A 21,298-nucleotide genomic window follows, 5' to 3' on the forward strand; every position below is an offset into this window, starting at 1 on the left:
GCAGAGTCAGGAGACGCAGAGGGGCCGCAGGCAGAGCCCCCGCTACGCGCTGCCTGGGCGCGGAGCCCAGAGGCCGCCCACCGGCGGGAGCGTCGGAGCGCGCAGGGGAGGCAGCGGCCGGGCTTCCCCGGGCTTCTCCCCTGGCCGCGGGCGCTCAGCGTTGGCCCACGACGTGGAGGCGGCGCCTGGCTCAAGGGAGCCGGGAGTCCCCGAGGCGCCCCCGCTGCGCGCGCTGACACGGGGCCCGAGGCAGCCAGTGCGGCGTCCCGGAGCCCCGGGCCCGAGCAGGAGACTCGGCTGAGCCCTCCCCGCCGCCGGTCCTCCCGCCCCCGCCCGGCGCCCGCCTCCCGCCCCCGCCCGCGGCCTGGAGCGCGCCTCCCTCGCCGCCCAGGGTTGGCGAGCCGGCGCCGGCCGAGCTGCGGGAGCCGTGGAGAGCACCAGCCGCCGCTGCGGGAGCTGCTCTGGTCACACCATGCGGGAGCTGGCCATCGAGATCGGGGTGCGAGCCCTGCTCTTCGGGGTTTTCGTGTAAGTAGCGGAGCGCCGCTGGCGGGGCGCACCGACGCGGGGGCCCACCGACCGAGCCTCTCTGCGCCCCAACTTTCTTGGCTCCGCGGCGTCCCCCCATCCCCGGGCCTGGGTTCGAGGTCTTCTCCACTCCTGGTGCCCGGGGTCTGTGATGCCGAACCAAGAGAGACCCTCTCCTCTCCTTCCTGGGACCCTCGACGCAGAGCGACCCTCGTGCGCCAGGACTGGGACCTGTTTCCGCTGCCCTCACCGGGCGCCAGGGAGCCGGTCCCGCTGCGGGGCCGGCCCTCTAGCCCGCGCCTTTCCGCGGGCCCGGCACCACCTGTCCCGGGTATTTGGGCTGCTGCCCTGGACTAGAACGCGCACTGTGGCCCGCGCCCTCGGGAAGTTTCTCCCTCTCTGTGATCTTTCGAGGCCGACGTTGGCGGTCTTTGCTCCTGGCCCCATCTCCTCTCGCCCCGGCCGTGCCCAGGGCCAAGCTCGGTCTCCTTCGGTGTCCCTGACTCGGCAGCCCGCGGTCCTCCGGAGCGTCTTCCCTGGAGGCGCTTGCGGTACTTCTCCCGCTGGAAAACTGTTGCCGCCCAGGCTAGGGAAGTCGGGGGCTGCAGCCAGGGTGTGGGCTAGAAACACCCGGAGCTCCGACTGCAGTGGATGTCCCCTTCGGGTGCCAGGCAGAGGCCCTTCAGGGACGGCAGCGAAATGCCGGGATGGCTTTGAGCGCATGGCACCTGGGAACAGTAATTTTGAAAAGAGGAGGGGGCGCTGGTGCAGCTTCCTTCAGAGATGTCTGGGCTTCCTCCAGACACCCAGGTACCCACCACTTACCGGCCTCCAGGGCCCAAGCAGCAGGGAGCTGTCGCATCTCTCCCTTTCAGATGGGAGCCTAGACTCACTGGGCATCACCCCTCCATCTCCTGTCACCTAGGCACCCACGTCTGCATTTGCCTCCATTAGTGGCCAGGGTCTGTCTTTCCTTATGCCAGTGGATGTTTTCTGATACATTTGAAACAATAAATTGCATGAACTTTCTGGGTTTGTGGGTATTTTTTGTTGGTTGCGGGGGGGGGCACCAAGACAAACAGGAGACCTCTCTTTGGTTTTCTGCCCCAACCCAGATTCATTCTTGGCAGGTGTGCTGTGTCAAAGATGACTTCTGTTCCTGTAGCCCAGGGTATACACCTGGAAAGAAATGCCTTTTCTTGTATGTGTTTCGTTACTGAGGATTAAATTCATCCAGAGTGTTTATTCACACCATCAGAAAAGGCCATGAGTGTCCCCAGATGCAGGCAAGCCCCCCTCTCCCGCCTTCTAACTGAACACTAGTGTTATTCATGGGAGGAAGGAATGAGAACTTCAGTTGGGTCTTGATGCCTTTGGAAAAACAAAGCATTTTCCCCTCCTCTTACTCTATTTCTCTACCTTTGGAATAAACATTAAAACTAGTGATTGCTGTGTGATCAGATGGGGACAGTTTCCAGTTGGCAACTAGGCTAAAACCCCATTAAATTATTATGTGATAGAAATGATAACATAGTGTTCCGTGCGCAGTAGAATGTAACATTTGTTGAGTGAATGTTTGCATGAAAAATGCTGAAATAAAGCAAGATAGGTGCTTGGTTACTTGCTTTGGTTGCTGCTAGGAATCTGCAACTAAAAAAGGGTCTAATAATATATAAAATATGTAATGTTTTCAAGTTTCCCTTTAAATATTTCCCCATATATTTATGAGATGTTTGCTAGTGTACAGTGGCCTATCCCACTGAAACATTAATGTCTGTGTGCTCTGACTTCCTCCAAGGGTGTTATGTAAAAACCAGACAGGCGGCTTACATTCTCTTCTCCAAGTTCTGTGTGTTACTTCATGTATCCCTTGTCCAGTGGGATACATATGATGGCCTTTTGGACGATTCCCTGGGTTTCATATCAGATTAGAAATGTTAAACAGTGTGTCCAACTTGTGGCTTTTACCTGTAAAGATCAGCTTTGGCACTGATATGAGCTCCCCACTGGGAGATGTTCTTGTCATCAGGCAGATAATGACTTCCGGAAGGACACCAGCAGCACAGACACAGATGACCCCTTGTTTTCTCAGATAAGCTTCTGGCGCCTTGACAAGACCCGCTTTGGGGGAAGTTTTATTCTTCCTTTTGCCAACCCCGGGGTGGTGGCACAATTCAGAGGGGTCTACCCACCTCTGTTCAGGAAGATGGTGGTTTCTGCAGTCTGGGGAGGTTTGGGAAGTCCCTCCGGGCAAATTGAATCTGACTTCCTTGCTATAGTGTTCAAATTAGCCCATGTAATTCATCACCTATTTTGGGTTGGCATGTCTACCCTTTTTCCCAGAGTAAGAGACTAGTTGTTTTGTGGGGCAGGAAAACTCACCTGTATGTGTGCCTGCTCTCTGGCCTCATCTGCCCTGCCTGGGAGCAGGGATCTCACATCCTCCCTGGAAATTCCAGTTTAGAGCTAATGCAATGTACTTTGGACCCATAGGTAGCAGGAATGTAAGCTTTCCCTTGCTGGTGAGTTTTCTGGTAGCAGATCAGGTGTGGCACCCTGGTTCTGTGCATTCAGGATTCTCAGAGGAAGCTTCCCAACAACCCCCATAGATCCTCAGTGTCTTTTGGGAAACCCTAAGAACCTCAAATCCCTGGTAATAAAATTAGTAAATAGCAGTGTAGATCATGGCTGGCACATAAACTTTACCCTAACAGGAAATGCATTGGTTATAGGAACCCAGTGTTTAGGAAAAATAAAAGTACAATGTGTAGTTTGAGGCTGCGTTTAGTGTATTGAAGCGGGTGGGCCTTGAGGCTCCATTGCTCTTATTCAGGGATTGGGGCAGGGCGGGGAGGAGGAGAAGCCCCTAGGGTCCCCTCTACCCTGCTGTCATCTAAGAGCCTAAGAGATTCAGGAGGCATTTCCTCAAATCCCAAAGTCAGAGCTGGACCTTGCTCTGCAGCTCTAAGGTGCACTACTGCTGGTGAACTGTTCGCCCTTACTACTGTCGCCAGTATAGTAGCTCCTGTTCATTGATGGCTTGCTACCTCTCGGGCAGTAATGACGGCTGTCATATATGCCATTTAGCCCAGTGAAGGCTGTATATTGATGTCATCATGGATTGAAGAAACCAAAGCTCAGTCAGGTAAAGGAACTTTCCCTGTTATAGAGCTTATAAGGGTCCCTCTGAGATCTAAATTCAGATGCTGCAGCTGTGTAGTCTGGAAGCTCAGCCACCTCACTATAGGAAACGTGGGAGGCAGCATTGGTGGGTGGAGGGCTATTCTATGCACAGAGCTATCCATGTGGCTTCTCTTTGATGCTTTGTCTCACTCTAGGTGAATACTGCTCAATACTCCCACCTTACAGGTAAAGAGCCAAGGTTCAGAAAGGGTGTGCTCTGTGCCCCATGATGCTTGCTCAGCTAGTAGGAGATCTGAATGTGGATTCAAACAGGCAGTTGACTGTGTCCCAAAGTCATCAGCCACTGAGAAGGTGTCTAGCACCAGGCTTCCAAATGGAAAGTGGTCACATCCTGAAAGTGATCCCCTTCTGTGACCTCTTAACTCCAGAGAAGCAAGTGCACATGACCCAAAGTAATGCTGGAAACAGATGCCACTCTGGCTCTTAAATCAAATCTTAGGATGGTACTTCAAAGGCAGAGGGGATGGCAGTGGTGGTTCAATTTCTGGGCTTTGGGCCCATCCCAGAATTGGAAGGTAAGATGTGCATATGTTGCTGGTAAGAGCTCAGGTAGTCATAGCCAAGAGCTGGGGGCACAGGGTCACTGCCTTCGCCCTTGGCCATTGCGCCCAGGATATTGGGTAACACTACAGACCCTGGGAGGATGATGACAGTCTGCAATGCTGGACAAGGGGGAAGTGTCTGCATATTTTACCTGCCGCCCAAGTTCCCCGGGCTCCTTTGTCCCAGGGTTCTTCCTCCCTGGTTGCTCTCTCAGCATCCTCCCAGGAGTGAGTCTGCTCAAGATGTCCGGTTACTCAGGTAGTGGTATTCTTTCCTTCAGATTAATCTTACATCTTTCTTTGATCATGCAGGAGGCCTCTGCCAGGTGCGGGGACAAGAGGAGAAGGAAGGCAGGTGCCTCCAGTGAGCTCACACTCCAGCAGAGGGCGCACGGTGGGTCCTTGTGTTAGTCACCCCTTAGGCAATCACTCGTTTTGAAACTTTTGCTTTCCAACATTTCTCTTTTATCATCCATCCATCAGATAGAGCTTTATTTGGAACTTTCTAGGGGCCTGCTCATGGAGTAGTTATTTTCTTTCTCCTCCATGAGCACACTTTGGTTGGTGTAATTCCAAGAAGACACAGGGAAACTTGGTAATTGAACTGGTCCAGATGACTTGCTTGAAGGCACTGGTTGCTAGGTGTTTGAAATATTGACAATAATTAACAGACCTGTCATTATTGCCCCTAAGACTCCAGTCCAGGACTCTAGGTGGTAGTTGGAGCAGAGATGGAAGGATAATTAACCCTGGAAAGAATGTGAGGAAGGGGACAAGTGCCAGGGAAGGCTGCCCAGAAATGTCTCACCTGAGTCTTGAGCCCTGAGAGCCTGGTGTACAGGGCCTGGTCTGTAGGACTTTCCTGCAGAGCAAGGGCCTGAAGACGTGGAGGCATATTTTGGATGGGGATCCATCTGCTCCTCAGGTGTGACCTGGAACTATGGGTTACAGGGTGGGGGAGCAGGAAAGGAGTCTGGGAGGAGAGTGGAAAGGCCAGAGCCTGTCAGGATGTGTGGTGGCTCCCCTGCAGGCGGTAATGAGGAGGCCTGGAGATCTGCACCAGAGCACATTGCTCAGGCATCTGCCCGGGGTGGAAATGGACCAATCTTTTGGGCACGCAGGCCCTGCTGACTTTTGTGAGCTCTGTCCTCTACCTGCTTCCCCGCTCGCTGGGAATTTTTCTATTCTGTCTTGCATTGTGGTCAGTGGTCTCTCTGTCTGGCTCTGGTCTGTCAACTGCTGCACTCTGGGGCGAGGATGCGTCTTCATCTTCTTTGCTCTCCCCTCAGTCCCCACCTGGCCACGCCACAAGCCTGGTGTGCTCAACCTGACCTGATTTCTGATGATCATCGCCCTAGAATTCTGAGTGTTCTGCATTGATCCAGAACAAAGCTACTTAAAGGGTGGTCTGGTCTGGTGACCACCTGAGTCAGAATTACCAGGGGCCTAGTTCAGACCTATGTAATCCACATAAAGAAGAGAACCCTGGAATCTGCATTTTGAATAAGGGATCCATTCACTGGTTTTGGAAACTATGGTTGTCCTCTGCTTCCTGGCCACACAGGAGCATCCCCTCCCCAGTCCCTGCTGTAATACGTACCTGATCTTTTAATGCCAGTTATTGTTCTAAGAGGCCAGGTGATGCGCTCTGCTCAGTGGAACAGGGGTGGAATGGCAGGTGTCACTGCCAGGTTGAGGCAGCGTAAATCCCCTTAGTGAGGGGCACGGAGCTGTGTGTTGACATGGCATAGCTGCAGGAGGGAGGCCCCAGGAGGGCGGCTGCCCTGGAGCTCACATCACTGAAAATGGGCTCTGGGAGAGATGCAGCTCTCCGTGTTAACTGAGATTTGGGGTTGGTGGGCTGCTGCGGCCTTCTACCTGATATGCCCTTTGTAACTTTGCTCACTCCCTAGCAACAGGTTCCAAAGGAGTTGTGGAGGCAGGTGGCATAATAAAAGACCGTGATGAGTTTTGGAGCTAGATAGGTCTGTGTTTGAATTTTGGCTATGCACTACATTTAAGGCAGGTTGCTTAAAATCTCTGAACCTGTGTCTTTATGGGGGAAGTGGAGGTAATACTTCACTGGATTTTATGAGATAAGGAGCTTTTAGTGTCTGCAGTATACACAGTGAGGTGTCTTCTCCCCACTCCTGTGAACTCCTACTACCTACACCTAGCATATGGGATGGGACACAGTGGTTACCTGGCCTCTGGCCTCAGGCTGCCAGAGCTTAAGTCTTGGTTTTGCCCCTTATAAACTGTGTGAGCCTTTGGCAAAATATTTCTCCAGCTTAAATCTTTGTTTCTCCATCTGTTTGTGAGGAGTATTAACAATATCTATGAACTTACAGCCTGTGAGTATCAAGTAGGACAGCCTCAGTATTCAGCTGATTGTAGGAGCTTAACAATGCCATTATCATTACCTTTTGTTAAGCTGAATTCATAATGTACACTAAAGAGAAATGCCATAGGGTAGCTATTGATTTTCTTATTTTAAATTATTTAGAATGGGTGATTTTATTTTGAAGGGGGGCGGGTACCAGGGATTGAACACAGGGTCACTTAATCAACTGAGCCATATCCCCAGCCCTGTTTTGTATTTCATTTAGAGACAGGATCTCACTGAGTTGCTTAGTGCCTAGCTTTTGCTGAGGCTGACTTTGAACTTGCAATCCTCCTGCCTCAGCCTCCAAAGCCACTGGAATTACAGGTGTGTGCCAATGCCCCTGGCTTAGTATGGGTTTTCTGGAGAACAATAAAGTCCTTTTTAGTATATTTCAAATGATTTCTTTTAGCTCCCCAAAGAGATAACTTGCCTCGAGCTCACCTAATGAGCCAGATCCCATAGCAGCGTGGGTGGCTTGCTGTCTGATAGGGTGGGGGTCTCAGCCCTGGTTTCTCAGTGGTGATCTTAACAACTGTGGTTACAGGACAGTGAATCAAAAGCCTGATCAGCTCGTCTGCCTTTGATGACACGTAAGGAAAACTCCTGCTCCCTCTCTCTGCCTTCAGTCTGTTTTCCTCCAGCAGGGTTCAGTTAGAAGCACGTCCAAGGCCCTTGTCTTCAGATGCCCTCTGCACCATCCATACTGGGAGGAGCAGGTGGCCCCAAGCACTTCCCTCCCTGGGGATGTGTCTGCCCAGTCCTCTGATAAATGGAGCATCCTTCTGTTTGAAGTATTATTTGCCACTGTAAAATAAGTCGATTGTACCCAGAATTCTGGGAATTGATGATGTTTTCCCACGGGAAGATAAATGCTCATAACACAACAAAAGCAGATCATTAGTTTTAGAACTTGTGGATACAGTTATCTCAATTAGTTATAAAGATTATGCATTTTATGACTCACACAAGGCTTGTAATAGCTTAGTACTTCTTTTTTTCTGGGATAGTGTTTGTAAATGTAAAAATTATCTTGGTAATATTGCTTCTTTGAAACGTACCATCTTGGCATTGTGCGTGGATGAATTAAGAGCACTGCTCTACAGCAAGGAAGCTCATGCAGGGACCGCTGCCTGTCGGGGGGTCCTCATCCTTCATCCAGAAGCTGTGCAGGTGTTATAGGACTTTTAGATGCCCGGGACGAGAGCGAGGAGCTGGCACAGGGGAGCCGAGGGACAGCTTCATCACGAATTGTCCACAGAAGCCAGTTGCTATTCTATCTCTGCTAAAGACAAAGGAGCAAAGAACGGGGTCAGACGCTGCAGGAGCACTTGGGTTGGTTTCCAGAAAGCCAACCTGCCAGTCAGTGCTGGCTGTTGCTCTCTGCTTTACTAGAGGGCTTTAAAACTCTGTTTTTATTGAAGTATTAGTTTGAACGTTTGAAATGGCTGATATTTGACTGGTTTGACCTCTAGAACCAGAAATTTCATTTAGTTCAAACTAAAAATAACCTACACAGAAGTGCCCTATTCGTAATTGTTGAGCTGTCCAGAGCAGCCCCGCCTGCCAAGCCCACTTCCCCCGCCCGAGGGTCACCACTGCCCCGGATTCTAACACCGTTTGGAACTCTGTGTAAATGGATCTGCAGGACACCTGTGCTTTTGTGTGACCTTTTGGGCTCGGCTGGTTTGGGGGTCGTCTGTGTCGTGGGCAGTCAGCTTGCTTCCTCTCATTGTGACAGAGCGTTCCACTTGTGACCACACCCCCGTCATTGACTCCTCTTGCTGTCTGTGGATATCTGGGTTATTTATTGTTCTGAGCTGTCAAGAATAATGCTGCTGTTGTTTATTGGTGAACATGTTTATGGTTTCTGTTGGGTATATACCTTGCAGTGGAAATGATGGGTTGTTCACCAGAGGTTTGTAGACAAGTGTGTGGCTTCTCTTCGCATAGCTGTGACTCTAAAGGCGATACCTGGTGTGTTTGCCGTGCTGACCTCCATGTGTTGAACAGCTACCTCATGTAAACCATGATGCAGGGGGGCCAAAACCTGTGTCCCCACCTGCAGGAGGGCAGGCACCATGGCAGGAGTTGGAGAAGCTAAATCTTGACCCTGCCAATGACAAAGATACTCCCTGGCTTCCTCATCTGTTAAAAAAAAAAAGGGATCTCCCCTTCTGGGGGTTGTTAAGATGAAGTGATGTCATAGGTGACAGTGGTGTGGGAACCCAGTGCAAAGATGGCCCTTCACAGTGTTCCAGCGAGTCTCTCTGCATTCCTTCACCTCCTGTCCCTCCTATGACTGGGGTGGGGATGTAGGTCAATTAAAAGACGTCTCATTCCCCCATGCAGTAGTAATAGGGACAGTGTGGCTTTCAGGACCACAAGGTAGAGCTGAGTCATGCGCTGGGATTTGGAGAGCTTGGGAAGGACGTTCTGAGCTACTGTCCAAGAAGTCATTGAGAAATCGCCATATGTACACATGTGTGGGTGTCTTCTGATTGACGTGTGTCTCTGCCTCAGTTACAGAAAGAAGGGAGGCGGAGAAGGACGTCAGGAGCATTGTGTGTGCCAGCTGTGTACCTAGGCACTGGCCACCCATGGGGAATGAACCTTTGCAGCCCTCAGGAGGTGGCCTTGTTGTCCTGATTTACCAAGTTAAGAGTTGATGCTCCTTGTGTGCAGAGTGTGTACCAATCCTTAAGATAGGAGAAGAGCCCTTTAACAGAAAACCAGGCAGTGGATACGAACAGGGAGCTAATAAAAACACAAATAATTAATGCACCTTCAAATCTGTAACTTTTATAGAAATGCAAGCTATGCCTCATGAAAACAACAGCATAACTCTGTAGATTAGCGCAAGCTTTTTATGTGCTATGATCAAAGCGTGTGCAGCCATTACAATTAGTTATGTGGTTAACTATCTGCTGACTTGGGAAATCTATCAACTGTGGCTAAGAGGCAAAGCAGGTTGCAGAAGGGTACGTGATGCCATTTTAATGTGGTGATGTAATATATTCCGTTTGTTTTTATATCTTCAAGAAAAATGTCTATGAAGATCCACAAAATCTTAAATGATGTTTTTTTTGGGGGGGTGGTTGGGGAGCTGATGGGATAATATAATATGTATTTGTTATTTTAATGCCACTTATTATCTGAGTTATTGTAAACATTTGTTACTTTCATACATAATCAGGAAAAATCAATATATATGTTTACTATTATGGGTAAAAAGGAGAAGCAAAGGAAATATACTCAAGCGGAGCACTGGAGGATTCCTTTGTGATTTCTTTAGCAATATTTAAAGTAGGCATGTGCCAGAAATCAACATTTCTACATTTTACATCAACTAAAATATTTAAGAAAATTCAGAGAGTCAAGATTAACACCTGGAATGTGCAAGTTTATATTGAAACAGCTGTAATAGCTGCTGCAGGTGGAATTGTAAACAGCCGTGACCCTTTTGAAGCACAATATTGCACTGCATTAGCATCCATGGAATTATTCCTGCCTTTTAACTTAAAATTCCAGGAAAAAAATACAATGAGACACTAAAGTAAGAGAGACAAAAATTCTAACTTAGAAAGATTTTCACTGCTGTATTGCCTGCAAAGAGATGTAAATATTTTTCTCAAACAAAAATTAATTAAAACTCACGTCAACATTTGAAGATGGTTTGGAAAAATATGAATACAAAGAAAAATGTGTCACATATATTGAAAGAACCACTTTGCAAATCTCCAAAAAACATGGTAAAAGTTTATGATATGATATTTATTAAAAAGGAGCCATACAGAAATGTATCTCAGAATTATTGCTATTTGAAGTTTGCCTGATTTGAGTGAGTATGAGGCTCACAAGGTGAATGTGATAGGAACAAATGCATTTCCTCTCACTTAAATAAAAACATTTTAAAGATCATAAAATACTTGCAAAAATCAAAGAAATACAAAAGCATAGGACATCGCCTTTCCCTCTGCCAGTTCTGTTCTCTTCACTGTTTAAACATTTTTTAACATTTTTTTTAGCTGTAGATGAACACAATATCTTACTTTTTTTATGTGGTGCTGAGAATTGAACCCAGCACCTCACACATACTGGGCAAGTGCTCTGCCACTGAGCCACAACCCCAGCCCCCGTTTAAACCTTTTAGTATACATTTTCTGGAACTAAAGTAAACTGCAAAGAACATATTTTATGCATAGTTTAATTTTTTTTTTTTTAACCAAACTTGCCTTGGAGATGTTTTTCCCTGTGTAGGTCTGCTTGATTCTTTTTACTGGCAGTGTGGTTTTCTGCTGTTTAGTCCGATCATGGAACTCCAGGGTGTTTTCATTTCCCAGCCTAACAGTGTTGTGATTCTGCGCACATGGTAATAGCACCTGTTCAAACGTTGCTGCCTCTTAAACTTTCACAAATGGCTTTTCTGGGCCAAGAGTCCATGTGTGTTTTAAACCTGGCTAGACATGGCCACATTGTCCACCCAAAGGGAACTACTGTGTGTGCACATTTAAACATTTCACCAGCAGCGTGTGACCAGGTCTGTTTTCTTACGTCCTCGCCAAAGCTGGATGCTAATATTTTTATATTTCTGCTATGGGAGGTAACGTAACATTTATTTTACTTTCCATTTCTCTGTTTGGTGTCGAGCATCATTTCACAAGTGTATTAGCCATTTATGTTTCTTCAGTAAAATCTCTGTCTTTCCCCTTTGGGCGTCTGTTAAACCTCTCAATTATCTTATGATGTGGAGGAGTGCTCTGTGCCTTATAAATACTAATCTTTTTTTTCATATAGTGCAAATCTTTTTTCCATATCTATAGTTGACGTTTAAGTTTCTTTGTGATTTCTATTATTGCATACAAGTTTTAATTTTTATATCATTAAATCTGTTATTCTTTTCACTTTTGCTTTCAGAGTTTCAGTCCTATTTAGGAGGTCCTTTTTCCATCTAAAGCAGATACATTCTTATGAATCATCTAGTATTTTATACTTTAATTCTCTAGTGTATTGGTCATTCATTTTTTACTTATGGAGTGAGGTGAAATATTTAGCTTTTTTCCTAACAAGTGGTTTGGTTTGTCAATTATGAAATACACCCATATTTTTTTTTCTCTATGTCCATGAAATTGCTACTGATTTTTGTTCTGATTATCCACCTGGTCTGAATCAATTAGCGTTTTAATCATCACAATCCTATAGCACACTATGTATCCAGTCCCCCTGTGCCCCACCTCTCCGTGGGGCTGTAGTTGGGCTCAGGAGCCAGGGAGCCTGGGTTTAAAGCACTATTTGCTAGCTGTGTAATCTGGGCAAGTTGCTCTCTCTCTGTTCCTGTTTTCTAGTCTTTATTAGTCCTAAAATAGTTTCAATCTTTGAGATCAAAGACTCTGGCTTGTATGATTTGTTTTATAATTGGTCATGATTTTCCATGTGGCCACATAGAATGACACTTTTTTTTTTATTTATATGGCTTGAACATAATGAATAGTTTCTGTCTGGTGCATACACGATTCTAAATATATTAAAGCACATTAACTATGTTATTTGCATCCTCTATAATCTTGCTCTTAAATGTGCTTTTTTAAATTTGGTCTTTTAAAAGTGCAGATATGCTATCTCTGTCAAACTAGGATAATTAAACCCTTCACATTGTTTTATTGTTGTTGTTGGGATAATTAATATTTTGTCTCATTGCTGCCAACTTGTTCTGTTTTCTTTCTTTCTTTTTTTTTTTTTTTTCCTTTGTTTTGGTACTATGGATTGAACCCAGGGGTGCTTAACCACTAAGCCACATCCTCAGGCTTTTTATTTTTTATTTTGAGGCAGGGTCTTGCTAAGTTTCTTAGGGCCTCCCTAAGTTGCTAAGGCTGGCTTTGAACTTGCGATCCTCCTGCCTCAACCTCCTGAGCCTCTGGGTTTACAGATGTGCACCACCATACCTGGCTGCTTTCTTTATGTGGTACTGAATTTTCATGTTTCTTCCCCTGCCATAGTTCGAATGTATCCCTGCAAAAGCACCGGGAACTTACCTCCAATGCTTCAGTGTCAGGAGGCGGGGCCTAAGGGGAGGTGTTTAGGCCACAAGGGCGCCACCCTGTGCATTCATTAATGCTGATTATAAAAGGGCTAGAGATTGAGTTCAACTCCATGCTCCCACGTGTCCTCTCTTGTCCTTCTGCCATCTACTGTGGAATGATGCAACTCCCTCACTAGAGCTGGGCCCTTCAGTCTTGGAGTTCTCTGCCTCCAGAACTGTAAGAAATAAATCTTGTTCTTTATAAATTTCCCAGTACCAGGTACTGTTGTAGCTTCAGACATGGATGAAGTCATCCCTCTCCATTTCTCGTTTAGTTGAATAGCTTGTTTTTTTCCTACCCTCTCTTTTCTCCTTCAGTGATTTAGATGCCATAATTTCTGTGCCTAGTTCTTTATTTCCAGCTAGTTTTCTTAAATTTTATCTCCTTCAAATAAATTGCATCTTATCTTCATGAAATTTCCATTTTTCTTCATGTAATGTGTTATATTGAAGTCTCATTTATATAACATCAATATATTTCTACATAATCTGTCTCCTTTTACTTTTATCCTATCTGCGTTTTTGTGTTTACAGTATGTATCTTTTAAATGACACTTAGCTGTATCTTTTAATTTTTTCCATCTGGCCAGTCTGGAAAGGTGAAGCCAATTACAATTAATGTGGTTGTTGATACATGATTGGGCTGATCACCTGATCACCCTGTTGTTTTCCATTTGCCTCATCTGACCACAGCTCCAAGAATCTCCTATTTTACCTTCTTCCTATTTTGCTACCTTATTTTAGATGAGTCAAAAACTTGTTAATATTCCATTTCATCTCCTTTAGTTTTACTTATACCTCTTTAAACACTTTCAGTAGTTTCTTTAGAGATTACAGTATGCAGCTTTTACTTATGACCATCCCCCTTAAGTAAATGTTGTGCCATTTCATGTACACTGTAAAAATCTTGTGACAGTAAACCTGTGTTAAGTCTCCTCTTGTGCCTTTGGTATATTGTCATCAATTTCACTTCTAAACAAATGAAAGTATATAAATCCCTTGGAACATTTAAATTACTTTTTGTTTTAAACAATCAATGTACTTTTACAGAAATTAAGATTTAAATAATGTGTATCCACCTATTTACCATTTCCACAAGTGTTCATAGTCTTTCAAGTTTGGTTTTCCATTTGGGATTATGTCCATGAAACCTGAGGAATTTTCAGCTTGGAATTGTCTTTATTTTGCCTTTATTTTTAAGAGCTATTTTTGTTTCATATGGAATTCTAGAATTTTTGGTAGTTGTGGAATTCTAGGTTGGCAGTTTTCTCACAGCCCTTTGAAGTCATCTTCATGTTGTCTTGTGGATTCTTTGTCTCTGCATTGGGGTCATCTGCTACTGTTATTATTTTCCTAAATGTACTGTGTTATTGACCTTGACAACTTTTGAGACTTTCTCTTTGTTTTGTTTTCACAAGTTGTCAATGATGTGTCTAAGTTGGTTTCATTTATTTTTTTCTTGCTGGGGTTCATGGAGATTCTTGGAACTGTGGTCTGATGTCTTTCATCAGTTAAATATGTTACTGTATTTTTCAAATATTCCTTCTGTCTCATTCTTTTGCTCCTCTTCTTCTGGTTCTTTTTTTTAAATTTTATTTTTACAGACTGCATTTTGGCTCATCGTACACAAATGGGGTACATCTTTTCGTTTCTATGGTCGTACACGATGTAGATTCATACCATTCGTATAATCATATGTGTACTTAAGGTAATGATGTCTGTCTCATTGCACCATTTTTCATACTCCCCCTTTTTCCCTTTAAGTAATGTAAAGTTCCTCTATTCTTCTCTCACCCTCCACTCCCCCACCCCCATTATATATCATCATCCACTTATCTGGGAAAACATTTGGCCTTTGTTTTTTGGGATCGGCTTATTTCACTTAGTGTATTCTCTAATTCCATCCATTTATCTGCAAATGCCATAATATTCTTCGTCTTTATGGCTAAATAATTTTCCATTGTGTATATATACCACAGTTTCTTTAGATGAAGGGCATCTAGGTTGGTTCCACAATCTAGCTATTGTGAATTCAGCTGTTATAAACATTGATGTGGCTGATTACATATACATTGGACAGTTTGACATTGTTTTCCGGATCTTAGAGCTCTATTCTATTTTATTTTATATTGTTATTATTCTTTATCTTTTTTCCTCCCTTGTGACTCAGTTTAAAATGATTTTTGTTGACTTGTCTTCAGATTCACTAAATCTTTATTCTATGGTGTCTCTTCTTGCTAGTAAGACCATGTAATAAATATTCTATTTCAGATGTTCATTTTTTTCTGTTTTAGAATTTCCATCTGGTTTTTTTTGGAGTTTAGTTCTCTAATGTGTACCATCTGTTCACCTATTGTGTTCATCTTTCTCTACATTTTTTGTGTTAGTCAACTTTCTCTCAGTGTGACAAAATGACTGAGATAAACAACATAAAAGGAGGCGAAATTTATTGTGACTTGGGGTTTCAGAGATTTCAGTCCATGGTCACTTGGCCCCATTGCTGTGGGATTGTGGTAGCACAGTATGTCATGGCAGGAATGTGTGACAGAGAAGGCTACTCATTACAAGGTGACTAGGAAGTGATAAGAGAGAGAGACCAGGGTCCTAACATCCTGGTCAAGGGCATACCCCCAGTGACCTAACTTGTTTCCACTAGGCTCCATCTCCTGAAGGTTCCCCCACCTCTCAGGCTGGTGAAGCTTGTAACATGAGCCTTTGAGGGGACTCTCAGATCCAAACTGTAGCATCTTTTAACATATTTGTAATAGAAAATCCTTTTCTGCTAATTCCAAGATCATGATGATCTGTGGCTCTGTTGTTTTTCTATTGATTCCAGGTCACATTTTCTTGCTTCTTTGCATGCCTAGTAATTTTTTTGCTGTACAGACATTGTGATCACACATCGTGGAGATCCTGGGTTGTTGTTCTTCCCTACGAGTGTGGAGTTTTGTTCTTGCAGGCAGTTAATTTGCTATTGGTTCACTCATCCTTGGAACCGTGGTTCTAGCTGTGTTTAAGCAAGTCTGTTCTGGTTTTCGCCTTTCATCCCAGGTTGCATCCCTTAATTCTGGAATTTTTTCCTCCTCTCTTGTTTGAGCTACTGAGGTTTCAGTGGAAAGTTTAACTTGGAGAAATTTCAACTCCTGACTCTCTCTCCTAGCACTCACTTGATGCTGAAATCTCTGCTTGACTCTTCAGACTGCAGCTGTTGCTTCCTGCTGGGGTCCTTGGAGTCCTGCCCTGCGCATTGCAATTTCCGAGTGAGCCAATGATTTGAAAGGCGTCTGTACACAGGATTTTGGGTTCTCCTTCTATGGCTAACCTCCTTTACAGGAGGGTTCTTGTATTATCCATCATTTTATTCCTACCTGTGTTATCCTTTTTCATAATTTTTTCTCAATTCTGCTTTACTGATTGGTAACATTTGAGACTGTTCAGCCTGGATATGTATTCATATTTATGTTTTTATTCTTTTCAGTAGTGTTTGGAAAGGAAAGAGAGATAAAATGTATGGATTCAGTCAGAACTGGATGTCTGAGAGCAAGATATATTCCATGCTCTTGTAATTGCGTCAAAATGGATCCTGTCTTGTATAACTAAAAAGAACCAATAAAAGAAGAACATTAAAAAGAGATGTTCAGGGGCTGGGGCTGTAGCTCAGTGGAGAGTGCTCACCTAGCATGTGTGAGGCACCGAGTTCAATCCTTAGTACCACGTAAAAAAATAAAATAAAGGCATGATGTCCATCTATAATTAAAAAAAAAAATTTAAAAAGATAGTCAAGGACTGAGGATGTGCCTCAGAGGTAGAGCACTCACCTAGCCTCACTGAGTTCAATCCCCAGCACCACCAAAAAAAACCCCCAAAAAAACCCAAAAAAAGTTCAAATTTGTGACATAGGATTTACTTTCTTCCTACATGAAATTATATTGATTAAAAATATATCAATTTTTACTTTCACCATGAATATTTTTAGGATTTTCTGAGTCATCATTTAAATGACTTCACTTTGTGATCTAAAATCCTACCTATTTTTTTTTTTTTTCGGCTTAGAATTTACTTTTCTGTGATGTCTTGTCCAAGCATATTGGACCTGAATTAATGGGTAAATCAGGCAGAGCTTTGTAGATGTCTCCCACACATTTATTTCCCTCAGTGGTAGAAATACTTGGTTCCTGAATGTATTATGCTTTAACTTAAGTCTTGTGAATCAAGGTGAAGTTGGTCATGTTAAATTGGACTTTTAGCTATTTGTGCCTTATTGGTGAAAATCCATATGAAACAGAGATACTTTGATTCTTCATGACACAAAAGATCCTTTATTATTTGCTAAAAGTAGCAAACTCAGGTGACTTGGCTCTAAAGGTGAAGATAGGGCCGAGGAGGAAGAGGAGGAAATGAGAGTAATTATCATATTTATTGACTTCTTGCTGTGGGCTGGGCAGTGTTGTAAGGCAGTTTACCCCTTAAATCCCTAAGCAACTCTCTGAGGTAGGAATTTTATAATTCCTTCATTTTTCTGGATGAGAAATCCAAGCCTGAGAGAGGTTAAAGGATTCGCTAGGTGTCACGCTGATTAAGTGAGATGTCCATGCTTCGTGTACAGTGTTTTACATCAGGTGTGGGGGAGGGGAAGAGCTGGGACTGGTCATGAGGCTTTCTGGTAATTAAGTGACCTCTATGGCCTCGGTGAATCTTGGGTGTGATGGCTTGGGTGCCTGCTGAGCACATGGAACCTGAACATCCCCCGCTGGCACCATGGAATGGATTATATCAAACCCAACTTGGCTCATGCCTCTTTCTCTGCGTGCTCAGTTTTTTGACTTTGGTTCCCAAAAAGGTCCTGCTATAGCATGTGGCTTCCTCTGATCCTAAACATGCCTGGTTCTGCATCATTGGGCTTGTTCTTGCCCCATCGTCTTGGGATCATTGAAGGATGTGTCCAGAAACACAGCCTTTACGGGCAGCTAGCTAGGAGAGCTGCTTCCTGTCTACTCAGCTCTACCCTGACGGGAGTTCTGACAGTAACCTGTGTGCATGGCACACACGAGAGATGTGTTCATGGTCCCAGAGGACAAGACTGGGTGATGAGTGGTCCCTGCCTTGTGCGGGTGTCCTGTTCTTCTCCTGGTCTCCCTGGCCTGAGGTTCCTGTGGACCTTGTTCTGGGAATCAGGAAAGTGTTAAAACCTAAAGTTCAGGTGGGTCTTTCTGGAGGTGTTTTTTCTACAAAGAGCAGCTCCACACCACAGGCCTCCGCAGGTCATCCTGGGAATAGCTGCGCTTTGGGCAGAATATCTGCGGCAGGCGACCCCTCGCCTTCTTCGGTCCATGCCCTTTCCTGGAATGACCTGGGAGGCACTGCCCACTGCCCTCACTTTAGATAATGTCCGTGGTTTCACTCCTCTAGCCTCTGACACAGCCGCTGAGCCCCACTGTGGCAGGTGCTGTGCGCTTACCGTCCCAGGGCTGGGGACCGAGGTACAGAGCAGCACAGCCTGCCTTGCTACTCCTGGTGGACAGCAGGGCCCTGGAGTTCTGGCTCAATGGGGCCTGCCTTTCTGGTCGGGGAAATTGGCCATGGAATGCGGCAGAAGGAGTTATGGGGCTTTAGCAGAACTGGAGCTGAGTGGGCAAAACATCCAGGCTCAGAGTCAGGAGCAAGAGGGGAGCAGAGGGGCCAGGCTCTGTGTGGACCTGGCTGCCAGGTCTCCAGCCGCAGGGCCCAGAGCTCTTCTGGAGCAACAGCAGCTGCTGGTGCTTTTCCTCTTCCTCCTCCTGCTCCTTTGTGCTTCCTCCTCTCCTTCACTTCTTCCTCCTCCTGCACTTACTCAGTACCTGGTGAGGTTCTTTGGCTTTATGTGCAGTTAGCTCATCTAAATCGTCTATGCTGCCATCTCACTTTGCAGACGGGCAGCTGGACTCAGGGAAGGGAGCCATTTGCCCGTGGTCTTTTGCCAATAGGCGGCAGAGGTGCAGTTGGAAACCAGGCCTCCCTGACTCTGAACTTCTCTGTTGCCGTGGCTCCTCCTGCAGGTGGGTGGGGTGCTTTACTCTGGCCCCTGCTTCCTGGCCATAATGGGCCCAAGTTCAGATGCAGCCTGGGAGCTCGAGCCAGTCCTGGGCACAGATGCTGCCTCCACTTCTCCTGCGCTCACTTCAGCCTCTCCTTCCTCAGTTTACTAATCTGCAGGGCAGGGTAAAGGCAGGACCTACGGGGTGGTCAGGGCATAAGTATTAGCAGGGTGGTGGTGTGTAGGGAAAATGCCACAAACGTCACCGTTGTCACTATATTCTTGGGTGCTCATCTCAAAATATCCCTGTTCTTTCTGCCTCTGTCTTCAGAGCAAAATATCTTCCTGTGGCCTCCTCCCAGTGGTCTCTTTTCACCTTGACCTTGTCTTGCCTGGGAGAGCCACCTGTTTATAGGAATCATCTGCCTTAGTTGATCAGAATTGTGGTTTCTTTCTTTAACACTAAAATCTCTCCCTGGACATTTGCAGATGTTGTTGGAAAATACCATCTGCCTTTGGATGGCCAACATAAAGATCATCAAGAGCCTCAGACAGGGCTTGATTAATTATGTGTGTACTTTGTTCCTAAAGAGTGAATCATGGTTTTCTTTTTCTTCTTAAGAATGTGAGCTGCCTGCTTTGAATTAATCCAGAAGAGCAGCATTTAAAAAAAAAAAAAAAAATCTCCCTTCTGCTGTCTCAGCACTTGGAATGCCTGCCTGGGGGTTTTCTTTTTCCTTTTCAGAGACTCTAAAGGTATGTCAAAGAGTTCCTGGATTAACTCTAATTATTTCAAGTTTAAATATAAAAAGGACTTGGTGAGCATGCAGGAAGAAATGCCCCCGCCCCTCACAGAGGTTTGGGTGTCTGAGCAAAGTCTCTGGAAGCTGCTTGGTGTTTCTCTGGCTGGGCAGGAAGTCCCGAGGCCTGACTCTGTGGGAAGATGAAGCGGGTCTCGCCTTAGATAGGCTGGGACCAGTTTCATAGTGGACAGAGGCAGGTCCTCGTCCGGACCAGTGTCTGGTGAAACAAGTCTGGGTGTAAGGCCTGGTGGCCTTGGGTTCGGAGGGCATTTGCCCTGCTGGGCAGCACTCTCAGAAGGGGCCCCCTGTGCTTCCACTCACGCCCCTCCTGCCCCAGTGCTGGCCGCTGGCACATGCCCAGGAGATAGGAACTGAGTGAGTGGACAGAGAGGGGAGGTGGTTTTGGGTCACCCCTCTGCCCACTAGAGGAGGGCACTCTCCTGCTGGCCTCTCGAGGGCCTGAGTATGGGAAGATATGGTCCAGGCAGAACCTCAGAGGACAAGTTGAAGGGGACAGGGTCACTCAGGGAGGAGAATCATCTTGCCCAGGAGGAAACACACTGAGGAAAAACCCAGGGGGGCATTGAGACCCTTGGGTTTGCCACTCTCAGCTCCCTGGGCAGGGGACCCCTGACTAGCCCCGCTATACTTTGTCCTTTAGAGGCTGCACAGGAAGGACCACAGGGTGGCCAAGGTGACAGTGGGTCTGCATGGACCTGTGATTGATTAAGCATCTAGACACACACTGTGGCTTGCTGGGCCTCTGTCGCCTGTCAGCTCCGCGCCCACAGTCGACTGTCCCACTTTAGGGGACCCCGCGTGGAGTCAGGCCCCTTTGCCCGGTGCACCCATGCTCAGTTGCCTGGCGCCTCTTCCCAGGGAGGAGCTCTTAGTGTGACCGCCTCACCCTTGCAGCCTAGTGGCCTCTTCCTGGACAGTTTTGCAACATGTTACTATTGCTGGAAGAATTCTTTTCTTTTAAATAAGAGATTTTTAAAAATGAAACAAACCTAGGCTTAATGTAATAAATTTATACAATACAGAGAGAAAAATGGAAAGAAAATGAAATTAGTTATGATCTTATTACCTAGAAAAAACCCATTAGCATTTCGGCTCATGTTCTTTAGTCTCCCCGCCTCTCTTGTAACACACAGTACTTTTTCTGTGCGAAAGGTACACCTCATCCGAACTCAGGCCTTAGAGTTGACCTTCCCGCTTGGCACCATGCCCACAACTTTTTCTCGTGCTGGTAAATATTCTTCCAAAACTTGCCTTTTGAAAAGTGGAACCCAGTTGGTTCCCTGGACTGCGGGCGTTGGACCTTAGAGGGCAGCCTCTGTTTCCAGGGGACGTGGACAACACTGTGGTGAACATCCTGGGGTCTGGGTCACTGTGCACATCCCTGCTTCCTGGGTGAGGAATCCCTGAGTCAAAGGATTTTCCTTTCTACCTTTGCTGAATTGCCCTCCAGAAGGGTTGTGCCAATTCCCATTTCTCCTAACAGTGCCCAATCTGGCTGGCTCTCCTCCCCAGTCCTGCTCAAATGTCCCTTGCTAGAGAGCCCTTCACAGAGCTTCTGTTCAGTGTCCCATGCCTGACTCTTACACTGTCACAGGGCTCTTATTTTTTCATAGCATTTATTTCTGAGAACCTGGCATCCCACTGACCGCCCGTCTCTGCTCTGCAGGTTGCATGCTGTGCGAGTGCAGGGCCCTGGCCTGTGGGGGTCACTGCGGGCCGGCAGCG

At 46.0% G+C, this 21,298-nt stretch overlaps 1 protein-coding gene across 3 annotated transcripts in view; it reads left to right on the forward strand.

Moving 5' to 3' along the window:
• Positions 1–40: 40 nt before the first annotated feature.
• Positions 41–21,298, forward strand: part of Plpp4 (phospholipid phosphatase 4) — a 115,141-nt gene continuing 93,883 nt past the window's right edge. The window contains exon 1 of one of the 3 annotated variants that reach the window (XM_047553664.1): positions 41–528. In XM_047553664.1, the coding sequence (XP_047409620.1) occupies positions 473–528 (56 nt within the window). In that variant the 5' untranslated portion in view covers positions 41–472. Of the gene's footprint in view, positions 529–4,644; positions 4,669–21,298 lie in introns of those variants that run through there. The other 2 variants (XM_047553662.1, XM_047553663.1) reach the window with 2 other exon arrangements.

The sequence above is a fragment of the Sciurus carolinensis genome, chromosome 5, assembly GCF_902686445.1.
Source record: "Sciurus carolinensis chromosome 5, mSciCar1.2, whole genome shotgun sequence".
In the NCBI taxonomy this organism is placed as follows: Eukaryota; Metazoa; Chordata; class Mammalia; order Rodentia; family Sciuridae; genus Sciurus; species Sciurus carolinensis.